This window comes from Lates calcarifer, unplaced genomic scaffold (assembly GCF_001640805.2).
Source record: "Lates calcarifer isolate ASB-BC8 unplaced genomic scaffold, TLL_Latcal_v3 _unitig_1690_quiver_535, whole genome shotgun sequence".
NCBI lineage: Eukaryota > Metazoa > Chordata > Actinopteri > Centropomidae > Lates > Lates calcarifer.
In genome coordinates, this window is record NW_026115692.1 from 302,777 (window position 1) to 322,095 (window position 19,319).

The 19,319-nt window shown below is 44.4% G+C and overlaps 2 protein-coding genes across 6 annotated transcripts in view; both read left to right on the top strand.

Annotated features, from left to right (window-relative positions):
* The first annotated feature begins 162 nt into the window (after positions 1-162).
* On the top strand, positions 163-3,962 carry lrrc30a (leucine rich repeat containing 30a). Its single transcript, XM_018686933.2, has 8 exons — positions 163-361; positions 565-958; positions 1,415-1,546; positions 2,081-2,194; positions 2,636-2,770; positions 2,866-2,999; positions 3,076-3,124; positions 3,198-3,962. The coding sequence occupies exons 2-8, from the start codon at positions 809-811 to the stop codon at positions 3,345-3,347; spliced, it is 864 nt and encodes a 287-aa protein (XP_018542449.1). The 5' UTR covers positions 163-361; positions 565-808; the 3' UTR covers positions 3,348-3,962.
* A 795-nt stretch (positions 3,963-4,757) lies between these two features.
* ptprma (protein tyrosine phosphatase receptor type Ma) overlaps positions 4,758-19,319 on the top strand; it is an 87,826-nt gene continuing 73,264 nt past the window's right edge. For all 5 annotated transcript variants that reach the window (XM_051067402.1, XM_018686927.2, XM_051067403.1 and 2 more), the window contains exon 1: positions 4,758-5,041. In XM_051067402.1, coding sequence (XP_050923359.1) covers positions 4,954-5,041 — 88 coding nt within the window. In that variant the 5' untranslated portion in view covers positions 4,758-4,953. The remainder of the gene's footprint in view (positions 5,042-19,319) is intronic.

Consider the following 19,319-nt stretch of genomic DNA (forward strand, 5'->3'; position numbering starts at 1 on the left):
GCAGACAGTCTGACCTCTGAAGCAGAGATCAGGACCTGGAGCTCGTGGACCTGAGGTCTGCAGTCAGAGTCAGAGAGACGATGAGTTCAGATCAGAGTCTCAGAGCAGCTGACTGACAGCAGCAGCTGTGTGTGTGTGTGTGTGTGTGTGTGTGTGTGGGGGGGGGGGATTGTCTGTCATCACTCGTCCTCAAATAGAGTCTCCTCCTCCTCCTGCTCCTGCTCCTCCTCGTCTTCTCTCAGTCTGAACAGTCCGTCTGTTACATTCACAGTCAGCTTATCAATAACCTGATCGATCGGCCTGTCCTCAGATCAGCTGACTCTCCTGGTTTCTGTGGACGACTCTGCAGCTGATTGATGAGGTGAGTGATCAGTTTCAGCTTCTCTCTGAGACCAAAGCTGAAACACTGAGAACTCTCAGACTGATCGTGTTCCTCTGCTGGACGTCCATGTTTCATCAGTTCAACATTAGTGAAGGTTTAAAGAAACAGAATAAACCTTCAGTTCTCTCATGTTTCTGACTCGATGCAGTGAAATGGTTTGAATCGCTCTGTCTTTGTTTCAGATCCAAAAACATCAGAATCAGTTCTGGACTGAGACTGGATCAGAAGCAGTTGCAGGACTTCACCTGACTTAGACTCCTGGTCTCAGAGAGCTGTGGAGACAGGAGCAACATCTGGACAACACCTGGACAATCCAATAACACCTGCACAGTGAAGCTTCTCTATCGCTGCTGTTCTCTGTGGTGGAAACAGAAAAGAAGCAGTGATCTGATTTGGAAAGAGGGAGAGGAGAGTAGGGAGGGAGGGATGGGAGGATCAGTGTGTAAGGAGGAGATGAAGGAGGAGAAGAGGAGCGTGGGGAGGGAGGACAGTCTGACATCAGCAGAGAGAATCCGACGATTCACCGTCAAACAGTTTGGATACAACGTCCTCAGTCTGGCTCGCCGAGGATTGAAGGTACGAGTCAGAGGAGTGAAACAAAATAACAAACAACAATAACAACACAACATCAACAATAACACAACAAAACAACAACAACAACTGCAGCTGCTGTTTATACCTTTACATCTCAGATTGTGAAACTTTATCAGGGTTAAAGGTTAAATCCATGCTTGGTGAATTTGCTCCTCTGACCAATAGATAGAGCTCACCTTTGAGGGGGCGGAGCTTATCACCTGTGTTTTATTGACCCTCGTCTGTTACACATTCAATTCAGTTAGCTTGGACAGTGAACAGGATGTTGAGGGATGTAAACAGACAAGTGCAGAGTACAGTCTGCTACATGCTAATGCTAGCATCTTCCCACAGGCATGCTAGCTAGTTAGCTGTCAAGCCACATTTGCCACATATATGTCTTTGTGCTGCGATCAGGTCTTTACAGGAACAACATGTCTGACCCCCCCCCCCTTTCAGGAGGTTCCTGATGAGCTGTGGGAGCTGTTGGAGCTGGAGAAGTTGAATCTGTCTCTCAACAGTCTGAAGGTTCTTCCTCCTCAACTCGCTGTGCTCTCCAACCTGGTGGTTCTCAACCTGTGGGGGAACCAGGTGAGCATCACCTGTCGCAGGAAACACGATGAGGCACTGAAACATCTCATCCATAAACTGACCTTTAGAACAGAAACACTTGATCCTACATTTCCCATAATGCAGTTGTAGTCAGGGTCAAACTCTGAGCTGATCCTTTAAATGCCCCATTATTGTCATGAATCCAGCCCAGCAGAGTCTTTAGAGGCTGAGGTACAAGTCTGCGCCCATGAGCAAGGCACTCCCCCCCCCCACCCCAGCAGCTGCTGTGTCTCCTGGATAAATAAAGGTTATAATTCCCCCTCCTCTAATCCACCAGGATCCAGTTTCTGTCCTCTCTTCACCTTCCTCCTGCTCCCTCCTTCAACCTTCACTTCATCTGTGACTGAGAAACAACAGCAGTAGTAAAGTGCTGTCAGCGCCCCCTACAGGCCACAGCACTCATTACAGCCCACAGTCTGATGTTGTCAAATGTCTGACACTACATCTGATAAATTCACTTCTGCTTCGTGTTTATTATGGACAAGTTAAAAATAAGTCATCTTCTTGTTGCAGCTGATCAGTCTGCCGGCAGAGATCGGTCAGCTGAGGAGACTCAGAGTTTTATTTGCCTACAGAAACAGACTGACTGAAGTTCCTGAGGAGCTGGGAGCCTGTACACAACTGGAGGTACAAGTGCTACTGAAAACACTAGCCACACTAACCATCTAGCCTTATTCTGTAACACCAGTCTGTGATAGTGGATCACTGTAGCGTCCGGTATGTCCTCAGACCAACATGAGAGGATGAAGAAGTAGCAACTGTTGATGCTAATGTTAGCTATGTAGCGATAGCAAAAATGTACATGTGGTTCTTTTAAACAGTGAAAATGATTTTAAATGTACAAAAGAAAAAGCTAATTAAGTTCAATTGTTTACCAAGTTTAAGCCTCTGTGTTTCACTGTGATTGAGCTGCGAACAGGATCAGGATCAGCAGCTGAGCAAAACCTGTATCTGAGAATAAAAGAGGATCTAAGATGGAGGCTTGTGGTGCTCCTCAGGACACGAATGTTAAGATGAGGGTTTGTTGAATTCAACAGAAGCTGAGGTGGTTTCTCTCCTTTGCCTCAGGTGCTGAGTTTAGCCAATAACCAGTTGACGTCTCTGCCGGCATCTCTGTCCAACCTGACCCGACTGACGAAACTCAACCTCAGCCACAACCACATCACTCACATCCCAGGTTGCGTCTACAACATGAAGGCTCTGGTACGTTCATAGGGAGGGTTGGTGAACTCCTCCACCAGGATTTAGGAACATCAACACCCTCATCTGACAGGTGTTCACCTCCTCTGTCCCCGCAGGTGTTCCTCCACCTGGCCTGTAACCGTCTGGAGAACCTGGCCGAGAACATCCAGGCACTGGTGGAACTCAAGATCCTCATTGTGGAAGGAAACAGCCTCCACTCACTGCCCAAGGCTCTCTGCTGCCTCACCAGGTAACCACACCTCAGGTAACCACACCTCTCCAGGTAACACCATCTCACCAAACTGATTTGATCTGATCTGATCCAGGTTGGAGTTGCTGAATCTGGACTTCAACGACATTAAAGATGTTCCACAGGTAACGTGAAGTTTGATCTGGTATAAAACTAAACTGCTGATGAAGCTGATGATGATGATGATGATGTGTTCAGGAGATGCACCAGTTGTCCCGGCTGGAGAAACTCGCCTGTCATCCTCTGGATAAAGGACTCCACATCGTCCACAACCCGCTGCTGAAGCCAGTGAAGGAAGTGCTGGAGGGGGGGCTCACTGCCCTCTTCAACTACCTGAGAGCTGGATAGGGTGGGGGGTGGGGGAGCAAATGTTTGACTACCTCAAATATTTGGATGTTGATGATGAAAATGATGCTGATGATGGACATATCTGGACAAGCAGCTGGAAGACTGTCTGCAGGTCTGGATGTGAACAGTTAAATGTCTCTGATGAGGACTGAGATTCTTCTTCAGTTCAGACCCCTATAGAAACGTATGAAACCCAGGACGTTACCTGCAGCATGTGAGCACCCTAGAAACTGTCTGACACTCAACAATAGACTCGACTGTCCATATACTTTTGTCAACTGTAAAACAAACATTTGGTAAAAAGAAAACTTTAGTAATTTTATTCTATTTAAACTTTTGTTGTTTTCAATTAATTTTGTTTTTAATTTATTTCCTTCTTCCTGTTATTATTTATATTATTATTATTACTGTTGTTATTCATGTTTTCTGTCTGGAGCCTGTCTGCAGTGTGTCAGTGTGTCCTGCAGGAGGCAGCAGAGAGCAGCAAACCTGTTTACTGAGTGAAGGTTCATCACACACACACACACACACACACACCTGTAAACCTGTAGCAGTTGAACCATTAACAGATGTGAACGTGTTTTAATCAAATAAAAGCTTCTCTACACATGTGAATCAGTCTGAATCTGAAGAGGTAAAAGCATCAGTTTGACTATTTCCTCCAGGGACCAGCAGGGGGCAGCACCGTCACAGAGCTGCAGAGAGTCCAGGGACCAGCAGGGGGCAGTACCGTCACAGAGCTGCAGAGAGTCCAGGGACCAGCAGGGGGCAGCATCGTCACTCCACACTGACTGAAGGTGAATCACAGATGAACTGATGCAGCTCAACGTGAAGGAAACTGACGGAGTTAAATATCACGAGCTTACATTAAAATGAAGGTAAATACAGTAATAACTTACAACTAAATTAAACGAAATAAAAATGTCAATTATAAAACAAGGACGACACATGTAAAATTGAGTAGAATAATAAAGTAGAAAATAAAAAAAAAATCTGACAGACATGAATAATAATGATAATAAGAATAATATACATTCAATAAACAATGGCAATTAACAAGTGATTGAATTTTGATATCAGACATTTTATTATATGTTTTAATCATTGAAAAAAGGTAAAACAATGTAAAATAAAATATGAAAATTAGTTTTAAAAGCTATAAAATGAAACAAAATTAAAAGAAAAAATATAATGAATCTAAAAATATAAAATATTACAAGTTTCATTAGTTTCATTAGTTTATTGAATTTACCATAAAATAAGAAATTTACAAAATAAAGTTAACACGTAAATAACATGAAATAAATATTAAAATAAATTACCCCCCTCCCTAAAGTGCCCCCCTCCTCGTGACGTCAGTGCTGCTCGGTAAACGGTCTCTCTCTCTCTCTCTCCTCTCTCTCTTCTCTCTCTCTCTCTCTCTCTCGGAGCAGAAACGGCGGAAAAAAAGCGGAGAGACGGAGAGTGTCCGCGTGCCTGTTACCTGAGCGGTCAGAGCGGGAACAACCAGAGAAGAAGAGAGAGGAGGAAAAGAGAAGAAGAGTTGGTCAGTAGTTGTCCCCCTCCCTCCCCCCTCCCTCCCCCTCCGGAGGGTCTCGGTGTGAACATGGAGCGGACTGGAACTTTCCTGCTCCTCGCGGCGCTCGCACTGGTTTCACTGGGACTAACGGGTGCGCGGGCGGACACCTTCAAAGGTAAGAGGACACACCGGGGACCGGGGTGAGGGGTCGGGGGTCCGGGTCTCTGCGGGCTCCGGAGGGAGGGTGAGAAAGGGTGAGGAGGGAGGGGGAGTCAGCGCTGCGAACATGGGAGTTACTGTGTCTGAGTGTCGGCATCCAAGTTTCCAGCTGGAAAATCTCCTCCTCCTCCTCCCCCCCCCCTCTGCCTGTCATTTTCTTTCTTTCTTTCTTTCTTTCTTTCTTTCTTTCTTTCTTTCTTTCTTTCTTTCCGTTTCTTCTCCGCTCAGAAAAACTTTCACTTCAGATCAGAAACTGCGTCAAAACTGAAGCGAAACAACCGAGACCGAGTGTCGTTCTTGGTCTAAGTGTCGGTCCTGGTCTGACTTGTGTTAGTGGTGCAGACAGTAGAAACAGCAGAGGAAAAGTAAAATGACAAATGGAAGAAAACTGATTGAGTTCACTTTATTTGATCAGATAAATCAGTTGAATCGTTTAACTGAACTGATTATTGATTATTGATCGCATTGATGATTATTGATGTTTCCAGCAGCCTGATGTCAGCTCTGCAGATTCACAGTAGAATTCAGATCATAGAGTCGAGTCAGAGGAGAAAACCTTCATCATAGGAATCAGTCTGATCGTTTTTGTCACATTAACATATTGATCATATTGTTGGTTAATGTTGATGTTTGAACACAAAAACACAGTAGATATTCAGAGTCAAAACAACTGATCCATGAACATATTGATCTCCATCAGATTTAACTGAAATAATTGTTGATGATTTCCAGCAGCTGGACGTTGGTGGAGCAGCTCTGCAGTAGAATCCACATAATAGAGTCAAACAGAGTCAAATAGAGTCGAGTGAAGGAGAAAGAAAAACAGATTCGCTCTGTTTCCTCCTCAGTTTGATGTGTTGATTTCTGTCTGATTCTACTGATGTTAACAGGATCATTTATTGTTCCTGATGCTGCAGATGACTGGTTCAGAGTAGAATCCAGAAATAGAGTCAGATAGAGTCAGACAGAGTCAGATAGAGTTGAGTGGAGGAGACGCAGCAGAAACAGAAATATTCAGACTGACAGGAATCTGTTTCTACTCTGACTCAACTCAAAATCAAGGAGGCGAGGGCCAAACCTCTCTGTTTCTAACATGATGACATTGACTGATCAGTTTATTAGGAACACTTCTCTGACTGATCAGATTATTAGGAACACCTCTCTGACTCTGTGACATGGAGTATTATCCTGTTGTCTGTTAGAAGATAAACTGTGGCCATAAAGAGATGAACATGAACAATCCTCATGGTTCGTTTGCTTTACATCTGAGGTCTGAACTGAGTTGACATCATTCCAGTTGAGGAATCAGACAAACACTCACAGGAAAGTCTTTAGAGTAACAACAACCTCAAAACTAATCTGCTCCTGAAGAACAGCTGAGCTGTTAACGTTAGAGTTTAACACAAACTCTTCAGAACATTGTTAAAAAGACATTTACATTTCAAACCTGGAACATTAAACCATGAAGGTGAACTGATTCAGACGTATCTCAGATTAGCTGTTGTTAGCAACAGTTGCTAACATCGCTCTACAAACAGCGTAGCAACATGTTCCACAGATAAAACCTGAACAGTTCTCTGTGTCTGACTGACTTCATGTGAAACTAATGAGACTGAGCTGCTATAAACAGGAACATTAGCAGAAAGTTCACTGCTGTTGATGAGGAGCAGCCATCTTGGATTCTGATGTTGGGGTTGGTGGGGTTGCTCTGACTTCAGGAGGTGTTCAGGTTCAAACTTCTGACAGACTTCAGAGAAGAACTTGAACACAGCATCAGATAGACTGGTGTTTGACCAGACCGTGTGTTTCCAGCTCCGTTGAGCCTCAGGTTTCTGTGGAACCTGACGTGGTCTGTTCATCCACCTCTGAGGAAAAACTCCTCTATCTTACCAAAGTAAAAGCACCAAGAGAACAGTGTACAAATACATGATCCTTTCAGAATAAAGCTCAGAAGAAACGGAGACTGCAGAACTTCATTCAGAATTCTCTTATTTTTAACTTTCCTTCAGTCTCACAGTGAAACAGAGAGAATTATGTGAACATCCACTGATGCACTGACACCAGGAGCTGAACATAGAGAGTTCAGCTGCTGTTAAAGACAGAAAGAGGAGAAAACCTCAGAGAATAAACAGAGTGTGGGTCAGACTGAGAACAACACAGGATCAGGACTTCTTTAACTTTGTCGTCTGTCTGCAGCCTGAGGGTGTGTTTGATTTCTCCTCCCATCCGTCCCTCTCTGCTGCACATATGAACGTCTGTGTGTGTGTGTGTGTGTGTGTGTGTGTGTGTGTGTGCAGAGCATCAGAGAATGAAATTAAACTCTCAGTGGTCTGAGTCCAAGATGGTCACCACGCCCTAATAACGGTGGTGATGGAGCGAGGCTAATGAGCGTGCTTGGTCGTCGGGGGCGACGCTCAGGATGTTGTTGGTCAGTTGGTCGAGTATTTTTAGTCTTTGTGTGATTAATAAACCAGATTGTGTCTTTGTTGCTGAAACCTGAATCAGAGCCGGATCTGTCTGGTTTAGGATTTTTGACATGGAGTTAATTTCAGTCACAGAGAGTTTCAGGAGGAAATCCAGGATTCATTTCTGGTGCTCTTGAAGGTTTGTTGTTTAAAGTTCTGTGGGAAACATTTGTCTCTTTATCTGCTTGATGCTAACTTTTATTCTGAAAACACTGAGACAGGAAATGAGCAGCAAAAACCAAAACCAGGATCTGAAACAGGCTTAAAAGCTGCAGAGACGGAAATCAGCTGTAACCAGAGAATACTTATTTTTAGTTGAAAGAAGACAGAGAGGATTTATTGATCATATTGATCTTATTGATTATATTGATTATTGAAACAGCTGCTGTGATTTATTTTAGCAGAATTTTCCTTTAAAAGCAGCAGAGACATAAACCTGAGAACTGAAGCAAAGACAGAGAGAGGAGGGTCTGTAATTAGAGCACTACTGTTAACTCAGCAACACACATACACACACACACACACACACACACACACACACTCACACTGTAACACACACCGTGGAAACACACACACTCCCTGATGACCTGGTGTGTCCAGGTTCAGGACTGTCGCTGATTCAGGACTTTACCTTTTCCTCCTGAGTGTGTGTTACAGTGTGTGTGTGTGTGTGTGTGTGTGTGTGTGTGTCGTTCAGGTGCAGTCAGCTCTTTGTTCTGTCTCGTCAGGGTTTTAATGAAGCTCACAGATTAAACACACACACTGTGAAGTCAGGTGTGTGTGGTGAGTCCTCAGTGAGTTAATTATCTCTCCTCAAACCTCTGAGACTTCCCTCCTTTCTTTCCTTTCCTCCCTCTTTCCTTTCTTCACCTCAGAACAAACTTCTTCCTGTTTGTCACACTCAGGTCTTCACATCGTTCTGAAGAGAATCTGGAGGTTTTGTTGTTTTTGATCAGAATCCTGTTTCCTGTCGTTTTAATATTTGACTCATGTTCAAACTGTTGGTGAGAAACAGAGCTGAGTGTGTGTGTCTGTGTGTGTGTGAGATCATATGACTGTCTGTTCTCAGGCAGCTTCTTAAGCCAATTTACGCTTTTAGCTTCTACACACACACACACACAGTAACCTTTAATAGTGTTAGTGTTCTCAGCAGTGAGAGATCAACACACCCAACCTGTGTGTTACAGTGTATAGCAGTGTGTGTTACAGTGTGTGTTACAGTGTGTAGCAGTGTGTTACAGTGTGTGTTACAGTGTGTGTTACAGTGTGTAGCAGTGTGTTACAGTGTGTGTTACAGTGTGTGTTACAGTGTGTGTTACAGTGTGTGTTACAGTGTGTGTTACAGTGTGTGTTACAGTGTGTGTTACAGTGTGTGTTACAGTGTGTGTGTTACAGTGTGTAGCAGTGTGTGTTACAGTGTGTGTTACAGTGTGTAGCAGTGTGTGTTACAGTGTGTGTTACAGTGTGTGTACAGTGTGTGTTACAGTGTGTGTTACAGTGTGTGTGTTACAGTGTGTGTTACAGTGTGCGTTACAGTGTGTGTTACAGTGTGTTACAGTGTGTTACAGTGTGTGTTACAGTGTGTACAGTGTGTGTTACAGTGTGTGTTACAGTGTGTACAGTGTGTTACAGTGTGTGTTACAGTGTGTGTTACAGTGTGTGTTACAGTGTGTACAGTGTGTTACAGTGTGTGTTACAGTGTGTTACAGTGTGTGTTACAGTGTGTGTTACAGTGTGTGTTACAGTGTGTAGCAGTGTGTGTTACAGTGTGTGTTACAGTGTGTGTTACAGTGTGCGTTACAGTGTGTGTTACAGTGTGTGTTACAGTGTGTGTTACAGTGTGTGTTACAGTGTGTGTTACAGTGTGTAGCAGTGTGTTACAGTGTGTGTTACAGTGTGTGTTACAGTGTGTAGCAGTGTGTTACAGTGTGTGTTACAGTGTGTAGCAATGTGTTACAGTGTGTGTTACAGTGTGTGTTACAGTGTGTGTTACAGTGTGTGTGTTACAGTGTGTGTTACAGTGTGTGTTACAGTGTGTAGCAGTGTGTTACAGTGTGTGTTACAGTGTGTGTAACAGTGTGTAGCAGCGTGTATATTTAGTTCATAGAACAGTGTGTTTAATTGCAAACTGAATCAGAGTCAGAGAGATGACGACTGTGACCAAACTGAGTTTATTTCAGTAAAAACATTAAAAACCCTGAGTTTTGACTCCAGCTTCTTCTTCTGTGGTGTCTTTTCTGCTGCAGTGGAGGCTGAAGATATTTTCTGCTGATCCTCCTCTTTTCTTTTTAAGTTGCAGCTGAGGTTGGTCGTGAGGAGAAACCTCGTGTGCAGTGTTTAAACCTCAGTTTGTAATTTGACACTGAGAGCAGCTGAACTCTGTATCACTGACCTCCTCCTCTCCACATTCTCCACATGTGACGTTATTTATGTTGCAGCAACAAAGAGATGAATAAAACATGCCGCTAATCTCTTCCTGAATTTACTCTCTGCTTTTCTTATTACACTTCCTTTTCTCCACGCTCACCTCCCGCCTGCAGTTTCATGCTTCATGTTTGTATTTCAGTAATTTAAAAAATGCATAAATCTTTGTCAGCTTTAATCTCCCCACAAATCCACATCAGAGCGTCGAATTATCTGCAGCAGCAGCAGGAAGAAAGTTCCAGTTTCCAGCTTCACAAAGCAGGACTTCTTCTGTGTTTGTGGTCGGTCTGGGTTAGATTAAAGCTGTCGGAGAAAGGATCCCCGGCGGGCTGAGGCGCTGCGATCGGCCCCGGTGGCCTCTGGGATTAATGCGCCGCCTTCAGACGCAGCGTCTGCAAACCCAGCGGGGATTAAAGCAGCCGGATTAAGACTCCTTTTGTTTAACATGAGAGATGAGATAGAAGCTGTGGAGGAGGATTTGTGTTTCTGAGAGCACACAGAGGAGGGCCGGTGTCAGCACTGAGCTCTGTCACCAAGATCCAAATCTCCCCGGGTCCCTGAACTCACCACAGGACAGTTTAATACCAGGTCACATTCAGAGACACAGCGAGTTTTCCTCTCCTGTTTTTAATGCTGGAATTAATGTAGGAAAACTCACCACCATAACATCATATCAAATAAACTCTAACAGTGTCAGAGAGATAAAATCATATTGATAATTGATTAGATTCTATATTATAGTATTTAGTACAATATGTCAGGCAGGTAACATAAAACGTTTTTATTCTTAGTAGAAGTCGCATCAGCTGATGACCTGTCGTCTCCTCCAGCAGGTGGGGGGGGGGGGGGGTCCCACCTGAAGGCATGTGACTGTTGTCGTGGTAACAGAGCGTCTCCCCCCGACAGAGAGACGTCGATCTTCAGATTAACCAAATTATTTCTACAACATCAGATTATACAACACAGTCAGCAAAAGATTACACTCACACACACACACACACACACACACACACACACACACACTGTGTGTGTGTCGTTAATCCCTGTCCAGAGATGTCAGGCTGATTAGTGTTGTGGCCCAAATCCCTGATCATATTCATAGGATTATTGTTTGAAGATGTGTGTGTGTGTGTGTGTGTGTATGTGTATGTGTGTTATGTGTGTGTGACAGAGTGAACTAATGAGACAGGGATTAGTGTGTGTTGAATGTGTGTGTTATCAGTATAATCTGCCTGATCAGCAAACTTAAAACACGTCTGTTTAACACACAGATGTGATGGATTTATATTCTTCTGAGGTCTGAGAGGCGCCGTGACTTTTTTAGTTAACGTGGATCTGACTGTTGTTGTGTTGTTGTGGTGGTGGTGGTGTTGTGTGTCAGAGGCAGTGGTATTCCAGCAGCTCCTGTTCTGTCAGTGGAGTTTGGTCTGTAATGATGCTCCTGGTTAAAGGACCTGGACTCAGATCTGATGGTGTGTTCAGGGTCTGTTGTTCTGTCCAGATGTGGAGCTGCTCCAAATGTTTACAATCATCAGATTCTTTCCTTTTTGGTGTTGTATTCAGGTGCCGTTGAAGCTGTGGGACAATCACAGCAGCTTCACTTTCCTCTGCTGAGATCTTTAATATCTGTCTCTCTCCCCACCTGTCTCTCTCTCTCTGCCTGAGACCAGAGGAAGATAAATATTTTATCAGGATTTTAACGTTTTCTCTTCTTTTATCATAATCATTATGATAATGATCTGAAAACTGCTGCCAGCGAACAGATAACACACACACACACACACACACACACACACACACTGGGTTCTTGTGGCGTGTGTGTGTCATTAAAGCCTTCAGGGACTTCAGGCCCAGAAGCTGCTATTTAACCTAAATTACTACAGTAAATATTCATACGCAGCTAATATCTGTGTGTGTGTGTGTGTGAGTGTGTGTGTGTTTAAATATTAATCGTGTTTCCGGCTCGGCTGCATTGAACTGAGCTGGATTCAGACTTTTGAGGCAGGTGTTTCTCTGTGATCTGAGTCGACCAATCAGCAGAGTCCTGGTCCTCTGATGGTGTTTAAATTCTAACTGGTGAATCTGTTAGTGTGTGGTGTGTGAAATCTGTTTTTACCGGTTGTCATGTCTCTCTCACCTTTTCTACATCAGTTAAAATCCATGTCAGAGTTTACCTGAGCAGGAAAACAGAGTGATGGTGACTCCATCAGCTGATCCAGAGACAGGAAGTAAAGAACCTGTCGCTCTGCAGGTGGAGTCCTATGAGGACAGGTGAGTCACAGGTGTGTGTGGTGCTCTGTCGGACAGCGAAGGCATCGCGGTAACTGTCGGCCCCGCGGCCGCTGCCTTCACTGACGTCTGTGAACAGGAGTGCTGTTGGCTACTGAGCGACCTCCTGCTTTCTGAGACGTCTTTGTACTGAGGACGAGTTTCTGGGTCAGAGTGTGTGTGTGTATGTGTGTGTGTGTCCTCAGGCGGCTGCAGACTCTTAATATGCCACCCGACTCTGATTAATGATTGGCTGAATGTGTGTCACAGCGTAACCGCAGGAAACCAAGGATCACCTCTGGGACTGGTCGAGGTTAAGAGAGGTTAAAGACACAGAGAGAGAGAGAGAGATCAACTGATAGTTTCATTTGTATGTGAAACTTTTCTTTGACTCGTCTTCTCCTGATTTAATCTGATTGATTTAATCGTATCTGAATGTTTCTGTTTGTGAATGAATGATTTTTTATTTTTATATAAAAACTCTTTGAATTGTTTTGTAGTTGAAATGTTCTGACTCTCTCACAACGGCAACACAATGCATGATGGGATATCTTGGTTGGTTAGTGACCAGCACTTGCATTGTGGGATATTTATGAGGTGTAATAATTGTCTCTGTATGCTCAGACACACACTGTAACTGCTGCAGGAGGAAATGAACCACAGCAGTGAGACAGTCTGTAGAGAGAGAGACAGGTTAAAGCAGAGGGAGGGGGGGTGTGAGTGCCCCCCCAGGCCTGGCTCCCAGCACAATTGCATTAGTGGTCGAGAGCCATAAGGAAGCTGCAGGCGAAAGAGAGAGAGGGAGGAGAAGAGGAGCTAATGGAGGATGGACTGAGAGAAACACAAAAACAACAGCTACACACTGACACACACATCACTGCTCTACCACAATACTGATTATTGATCAGTGATAAGTGATTATTATTATTTCACCTGTAGTTTTACTTTTGGTGTGATTTAATGTCGTCATCCTGTTTCAGCTCCTGTCTCACCTGTTACTGTGTGTACTGCAGTGTGTTGTGTTGTATATTGTGTAATGCTGTGGGTGAGTCCTGGGGGGCCAGACCTTTTCAGCCTCTGCCAGGCTGAATGATCTCCCCCCTTTCTCTCCCTGCTGGAGGTTAGAGATGACCTTCTGTATGCCAGGGTGAGGGGGGTGAGGGGGGTGAGGAGCAGACTCTGCTGTGCTCTTCATCAGCTGGAGGTGTCATCCTTGACATTTACACCGCTCCGTGTTCATGTGTGTGTTGTCCAGTCGTTTGTTGGGTTGATTGTTTGCCAGTTTGTTGTTTGTAAAATCCTCAGTTTTCTCTGTGGACTTTGGTTGGTGAGCAGTCTGATGTGGTTCTGGTCTCCTCTGTTTCCTTCACACCAGATTATCTCTGGTTCTTGAATCTTGGTTCTGTCCGGAGACCCAGTACAGAGAACAGCTTCAAAACCACTTTGTGTTGTGGTTGAAATTTAGGAGCAGGAACCAGAACAGAACCTGGTCCACGTTGGTGGAGAAAGGATTAATGTATTGATCTACTTTCCATGTTTGGTTTAATGTGCGGGCATGTTCTGTCTCTCAGGATGTGACCTGTATACAGAGACCTGCAGGACTGATGCTAAAACCAGGAAGTAAGTTAGCATGTTAGCACTTCCTGTTCCCTTGCCCCAAACTCAGTGTGTTTCTGGTTAAATGTCTGAAATAAGGTCTGTGGTTTTAACACAAGCTCAAGACATTTTCAGGTTTTATTCTCCGACATAAAATGGGTCAGTAAATCCCCCACTCCTGATGTTTGAAGCTTTTACGTGTCTTAAAAAAGGCGGTTGCTAACGAGTGTCTAAATGAGACTACAGAGGTTGTCGGGGACGTTAACATGAAAACCCATCTACTCACCAGTCCACCTTTACAGCCTCGTTGTGTTTCTACTCACGCTCTTTCAAACTCTCACTAACTTTCTAAGAAGAAAGGCTTTTGTAGAAGAGCTCAGAGCTAAATGAAATGACCAGTTGGAAGCTTAGTGGTGGAGACGTTGACGTCACGTGACCGTGGTGTAGTTGAAAAAAATCCCATTGGCATTTTGTGGAGGGAACCAGGCTAATGCTGACTTCAGGGCTGGACTACAGAGACACATCATCAGGTGAAGGGTTGAAGGTTTATGAGCTGTGAGTTTTTATTCTTTGTAATCGTCCTTTTTTAATGGACTGACCTGCAGCTTGTAGCCTACATGACGTGTTTCAGAGACGGATTACTGAACAGGCTTCTGGTCCAGAGTCCAGATTACACCATGGCAAGTACGTTTACTCTTGTTACTTTTACAGTTTGCTGCAAGTACTTCTGTACTTTACCTCAGTAATAGAGTACTTCCGGTGCATCTGTCAGCAGCGGTTGTTGTGTTTCTATCGATAGTTGAATAAAACGTTGACAGATAAACGATCGATCAGCTCACGCTCATATTTATGATGATTCAGCTGAAAAACTGAAAAACTCTTCTTCCTTTAGTCGTCACTGATTAGACATCTACTGATTCTCTGACTGATCAATAATCAGTCGTTCAGCTTCTCATCAGAGGAATCACTGCAGTTTTTGATCCCGATCTTGGTCCAGTGATCACTGCCAGTTCCGATTTATATTCTAACACTGATTGGTTTGAATTATTGATCTGGTATCAGTGAAAGTTTAACAGGAGAATGTGACACAGTTAATGTTCAATCCCACAATCCTCCTGTGATCCTGAGAGGGAAAGGACTTTGTGGAAATAAGATTAAGAACAACAGATCTTTCTTTTCTTTGATTACCTCAGTTCTTATCTGGAGTCTAATCCCTCATGTTTCTGGGTTTATCATCCATTCTAATCTCTGCTCCTCTGACCTGCAGAGTCTAAAGAACCACAGCTGTTGACTGAGGATTATTTTTTAATTAAAATTCACACTGGTTTACATATCTGTCTGTCTGATGGTAACCCTGGTGGTAGATGCTTATATCTGTCATACAGTCAGTGTCTGTCTAAAGCAGTACTGTAACCTCCTAAACATCTAGAACAACTGAGGAACTCATGGAGCTTCTTAATTTCTGCCAGAACATCCTCAAGCACCTGAAGATCCCCTCAGATCTCCTCCAGTTCCTCTATAACCTCTTGAATGACAACTAGAACCGACTGAAGAAAATAATTCAGGAAGGTCACCACCCTCTGCTGTAACCTCCTCAAGTACCAAGTCAATGATGACTGGAACCTGAACCCTGGAACCTCTGACTAGAACCTCCTCAAGCACTGGTTAAACCCTCAAAAGAACCATTCCCTTAATCTCCTGAATGACTAGAACCTACCCCTAGGACTCCTTCAGGATAGAAACATCTAGAATCAACTGAAGGACTTCTGGGAACTTTGTTAGAACAACTATTCAACCTCCTGTAAAATCTCCCCAATGACCATATTCCAGGAGCCAAGGAACCTTTAGAACTGTCTTTAAGGACCCAGAAACCCCCAGACCTCTGAAGAACTCATGGTACTAACTATGGACTCCTCAAGAATCCCTGACTCCTGGAACAGAATCAGAACCTGAATAAGAATCACCTGAGTCCTCCATGAAACACCTTGATGGTGGAGAGACTTGTGGACTCTGACAGATCTGATCTGGTTCAAGGTGGTGAGGATCTGAACTGAGGGAATGTTCAGTTTTTACTGGGTTTACTGAGAATTTACTGATTGGTAACGTTTGTAGACATGATCAGGTGAAAACAGGCTGATCTGGCTTCAGAGCAAACACTAAAACACAAGACAGACTGATGTTGACCTTCCAGGATCGATATTTTATACAGAATAACCTGCGTCAGGCCGTTGACCATATTTACTAACCTAACCCAGCAGAACATTAAATCCTCCATCACTTTAGAAACTTAGAGCTGTTGTAATGTTAATATTGTTTTCAAAGAGTAACTTGTTAAAGCACTGTGTCAGTGATGGAGCTGAGATGAAGCTGTGCACAGAGGCTGAAACAGGAAGTGACAGCTGTTGTCCTGTGGTGATGAGTCTGACCGATGAGGACGGACAGTCGACACAGGGAAACACTCACACAGAAACAGGCCCCGAAGGCTGGTCTCAGGTCAGATCCTGAGACGAACACGAGCTCGTTCTGACTCATTCAGGTGAGACTGGAGGAGGAGGAGGAGGTGGAGGAGGAGTTCAGGTTGTTGTGTTTCAGTTTTTGTCCAAATAGCAGCTTAGAGCCGAAGAACCGAGCGTTCTCCAGGTCTCTGATCAGAGAACCTGGTCGTACCTGTTCCTCTGTGTCTCAGGTGGTTTACAGATGCTGCTCTCACCTGTCCACAGGTGTTTCTGAACCTCTAGTGAGTCGTTCTCCTCAGCTTCTGTTTGAGACCCAGCAGCTGTTTCTGACATCGTCTGAGCAGCAGACATGTCAAGTCCTACAGCCCCCCCATCCTCCTCTCCTCCTCTTCTTCATCCTTGCCAGGAGGAGTCAGAGCCCGGGGGTGGGGTGGGGTGGGGTGGGGGGGCTTGGGGAGATAATCTGTGTGTGTATGTTACAGAGTAATTATTAGTAATTAGCATATTATTCTAATACCGTCATATAGACAGCCTCAAGTACAGCCAGATAACACTGACAACACACACACACACACACACACACACACACACACACACACACACACACCCAGAGGCTCTGGGCTGACTGCTGCATTATTCATGTTTGACCTGAGGCAAGTTAGCTTGCTGTGCTAACGCTAATGCTGTTAGCGCCCAGTTAGTGTTCTTGCTGGTGATCACAGTTCACACACACACACACACACACACACACACACACTGCTCTACTTTCAAGGGCAATAAACTCTGTATTTGTGTGTTTGTGAAAGTGAAGTGTGTATTTACTGTGTCTCGTCTCTCCTCCTCTCCTTCCCTCATCTCCTCCTGTCCTCCTTTACTTCCTCCTGTCTCACCTCCTTCACTCTCACTAAACTTCATCCTCCTTTCTTTCTTTCTTTCTTTTTTCTGCAGGATTCTTTCTTTCCTTTTAAATCTCTCTCTCTCTTTCTCCATTTTTTTCTTTTTTATTCTTCACCCTCGATTTTCTTCCTTTTTTCTCTTTTCATATAAACTTCTTCCCTCCTCCTCCTCCTCCTTCTTTCTCCACCTCTCTCCTTCCCTCTCTCTCTCCTCTCTTCCTGTCTGTCTGTCTGAATGTCATCCGTCCGTCCAAACAGAATCTGTTGTTTTCTTGCTGCCATCTTGTTTCATCCTCACTGTCACTCTGTGTGTGTGTGTGTGTGTGTCACCAGCTAAATGCCACAGCTGTCTGTCACAGTGTGTGTGTTCACTGTCACTTCCAATCACACACACACACACACACACACTCGTCGCCCCAGGTGCTGCTGGGAGCTGCACGTGTCAACCCCCCCCCCCCAAACACACACACACACACACACACACACACACACACACACACACACACACACACACATACATACATACATACACTGTCTGGTCTCATCCAATCACCTCTCAGGATTTGGTTTGGCAGGGTGTTAGCATCATGCTAATGGCTAACTGTGAGGCTAATTGCACACACACACAGAGTGGCTGGTGTGTGACAGCAGATAATAACACACACATTAGATCAGCCTGGTTACACTCTGCTAATTGGTGTGTGTTGGGTTGGGGGGGGGGGTCATTATATCTGAGACATGATCTGGGTCAGTGTGTGTGTGTGGACACACAAAGACAGGAAGGAAAAGGCTGTTTCCTGAGGAGGAAATCTGACGCACAACAACACACAGCTGCACTTTAACCTGACCTGTGTGTGACGGCTGGTTTTCAGGAGGGTGGGGGTCAGAGACACAGTGTAAGGTGAGAAATTCAGGTGCAGCTGTGAACAGTTGCTTGTTAAAAACATGTAAAAACAAATGAGTCTGGTTCTGGTGTTTCTTTCAGAATTCAGAGTCCAACCTGAGTCGCACCTGAACTCACAGACCTGAACCACATCTCGATCTAATTCAGTGTGATTTCTACTTCCTGTGGATGTCACTATCTCTGACGTTGTTTCAGAATAAAGCTCCAGAAATCCACCCAGAAACCAGAGAAAACAGAGGCTGCAGAACTCCATTCAGAATCCTGCTGTTTTTAATTTTCTCCTAGTATCACAATAATCCAGTGAGAGTTGTCTGAGACACTGGCAACAGGATCTGATCACAGGTGGTTCTGTAAACGTGGTGCCCCCCCGATCAGCTGGTAGATGGGTGGAGTTTCAGTTCACATCAATAGAAACAGTTTATTTGATGCATCTTTATTTAGTGAATTCTGTAGTTTCAGTAACCAGCTATGTGGATCAGACCCTCCCCTCCTTCTGATGGGGGGGTGGCAGCTTCCTCCTGAAGAACAATGACAGAAAGTTTCATCTTCACGATCAAAATCTGGATTATTTTAATCTCACACACACTCAGGGTTTTAAGGTGTGTGTCATTAATCTCCTCCTCCTCCTCCTCCTGCTCCTCCTGCTGTTTTGACTCTGTGTCTCTTGTCGTCATGGATTTGTCTGTTTCCTGCCTGAATCTCTGGGTTCAGTCGTCAGGTCGAAGACGCTGTAACAGGACATTCTGATATTTTACTGATCGATTGATGTATTGATCAGTAGAGGAAACAGTCTGAAGAAAATCAGCTGCAGCTTCCTCCATGTTTACAATCGTCCTGTGTGTGTGTTGGTGCTGCTGAGTTACCTCCACCTGGATGTGCACGTGCATCCTCGTGCACGAATAAAACAGCAGCATCAGTCAGTGATCGATGATCCATGATGAAAACTTGGATCATTCATGTAGTAACGTGTCTCAGCTGGTTTCATCAGTGGTCACTGTGGACCGACAACAATAAGAAAAACTGTCAACCCGAAGCCCCGCCTCCATACCAGGCTCCCAGCCAATCACAGGACAGACAGACTTCACTGTGTCTGAGCTGAAAACATGTTCATTAACCCTGAAAATCAGCAGTTTCTTTGTTGTCTTTGTTTCATCTTTTCTCCTCCTGCTGTTTCACCTCCACTTCCTCCGTCAGGTGTAGTTTCTCCTGACCACTGTGAGGAGCT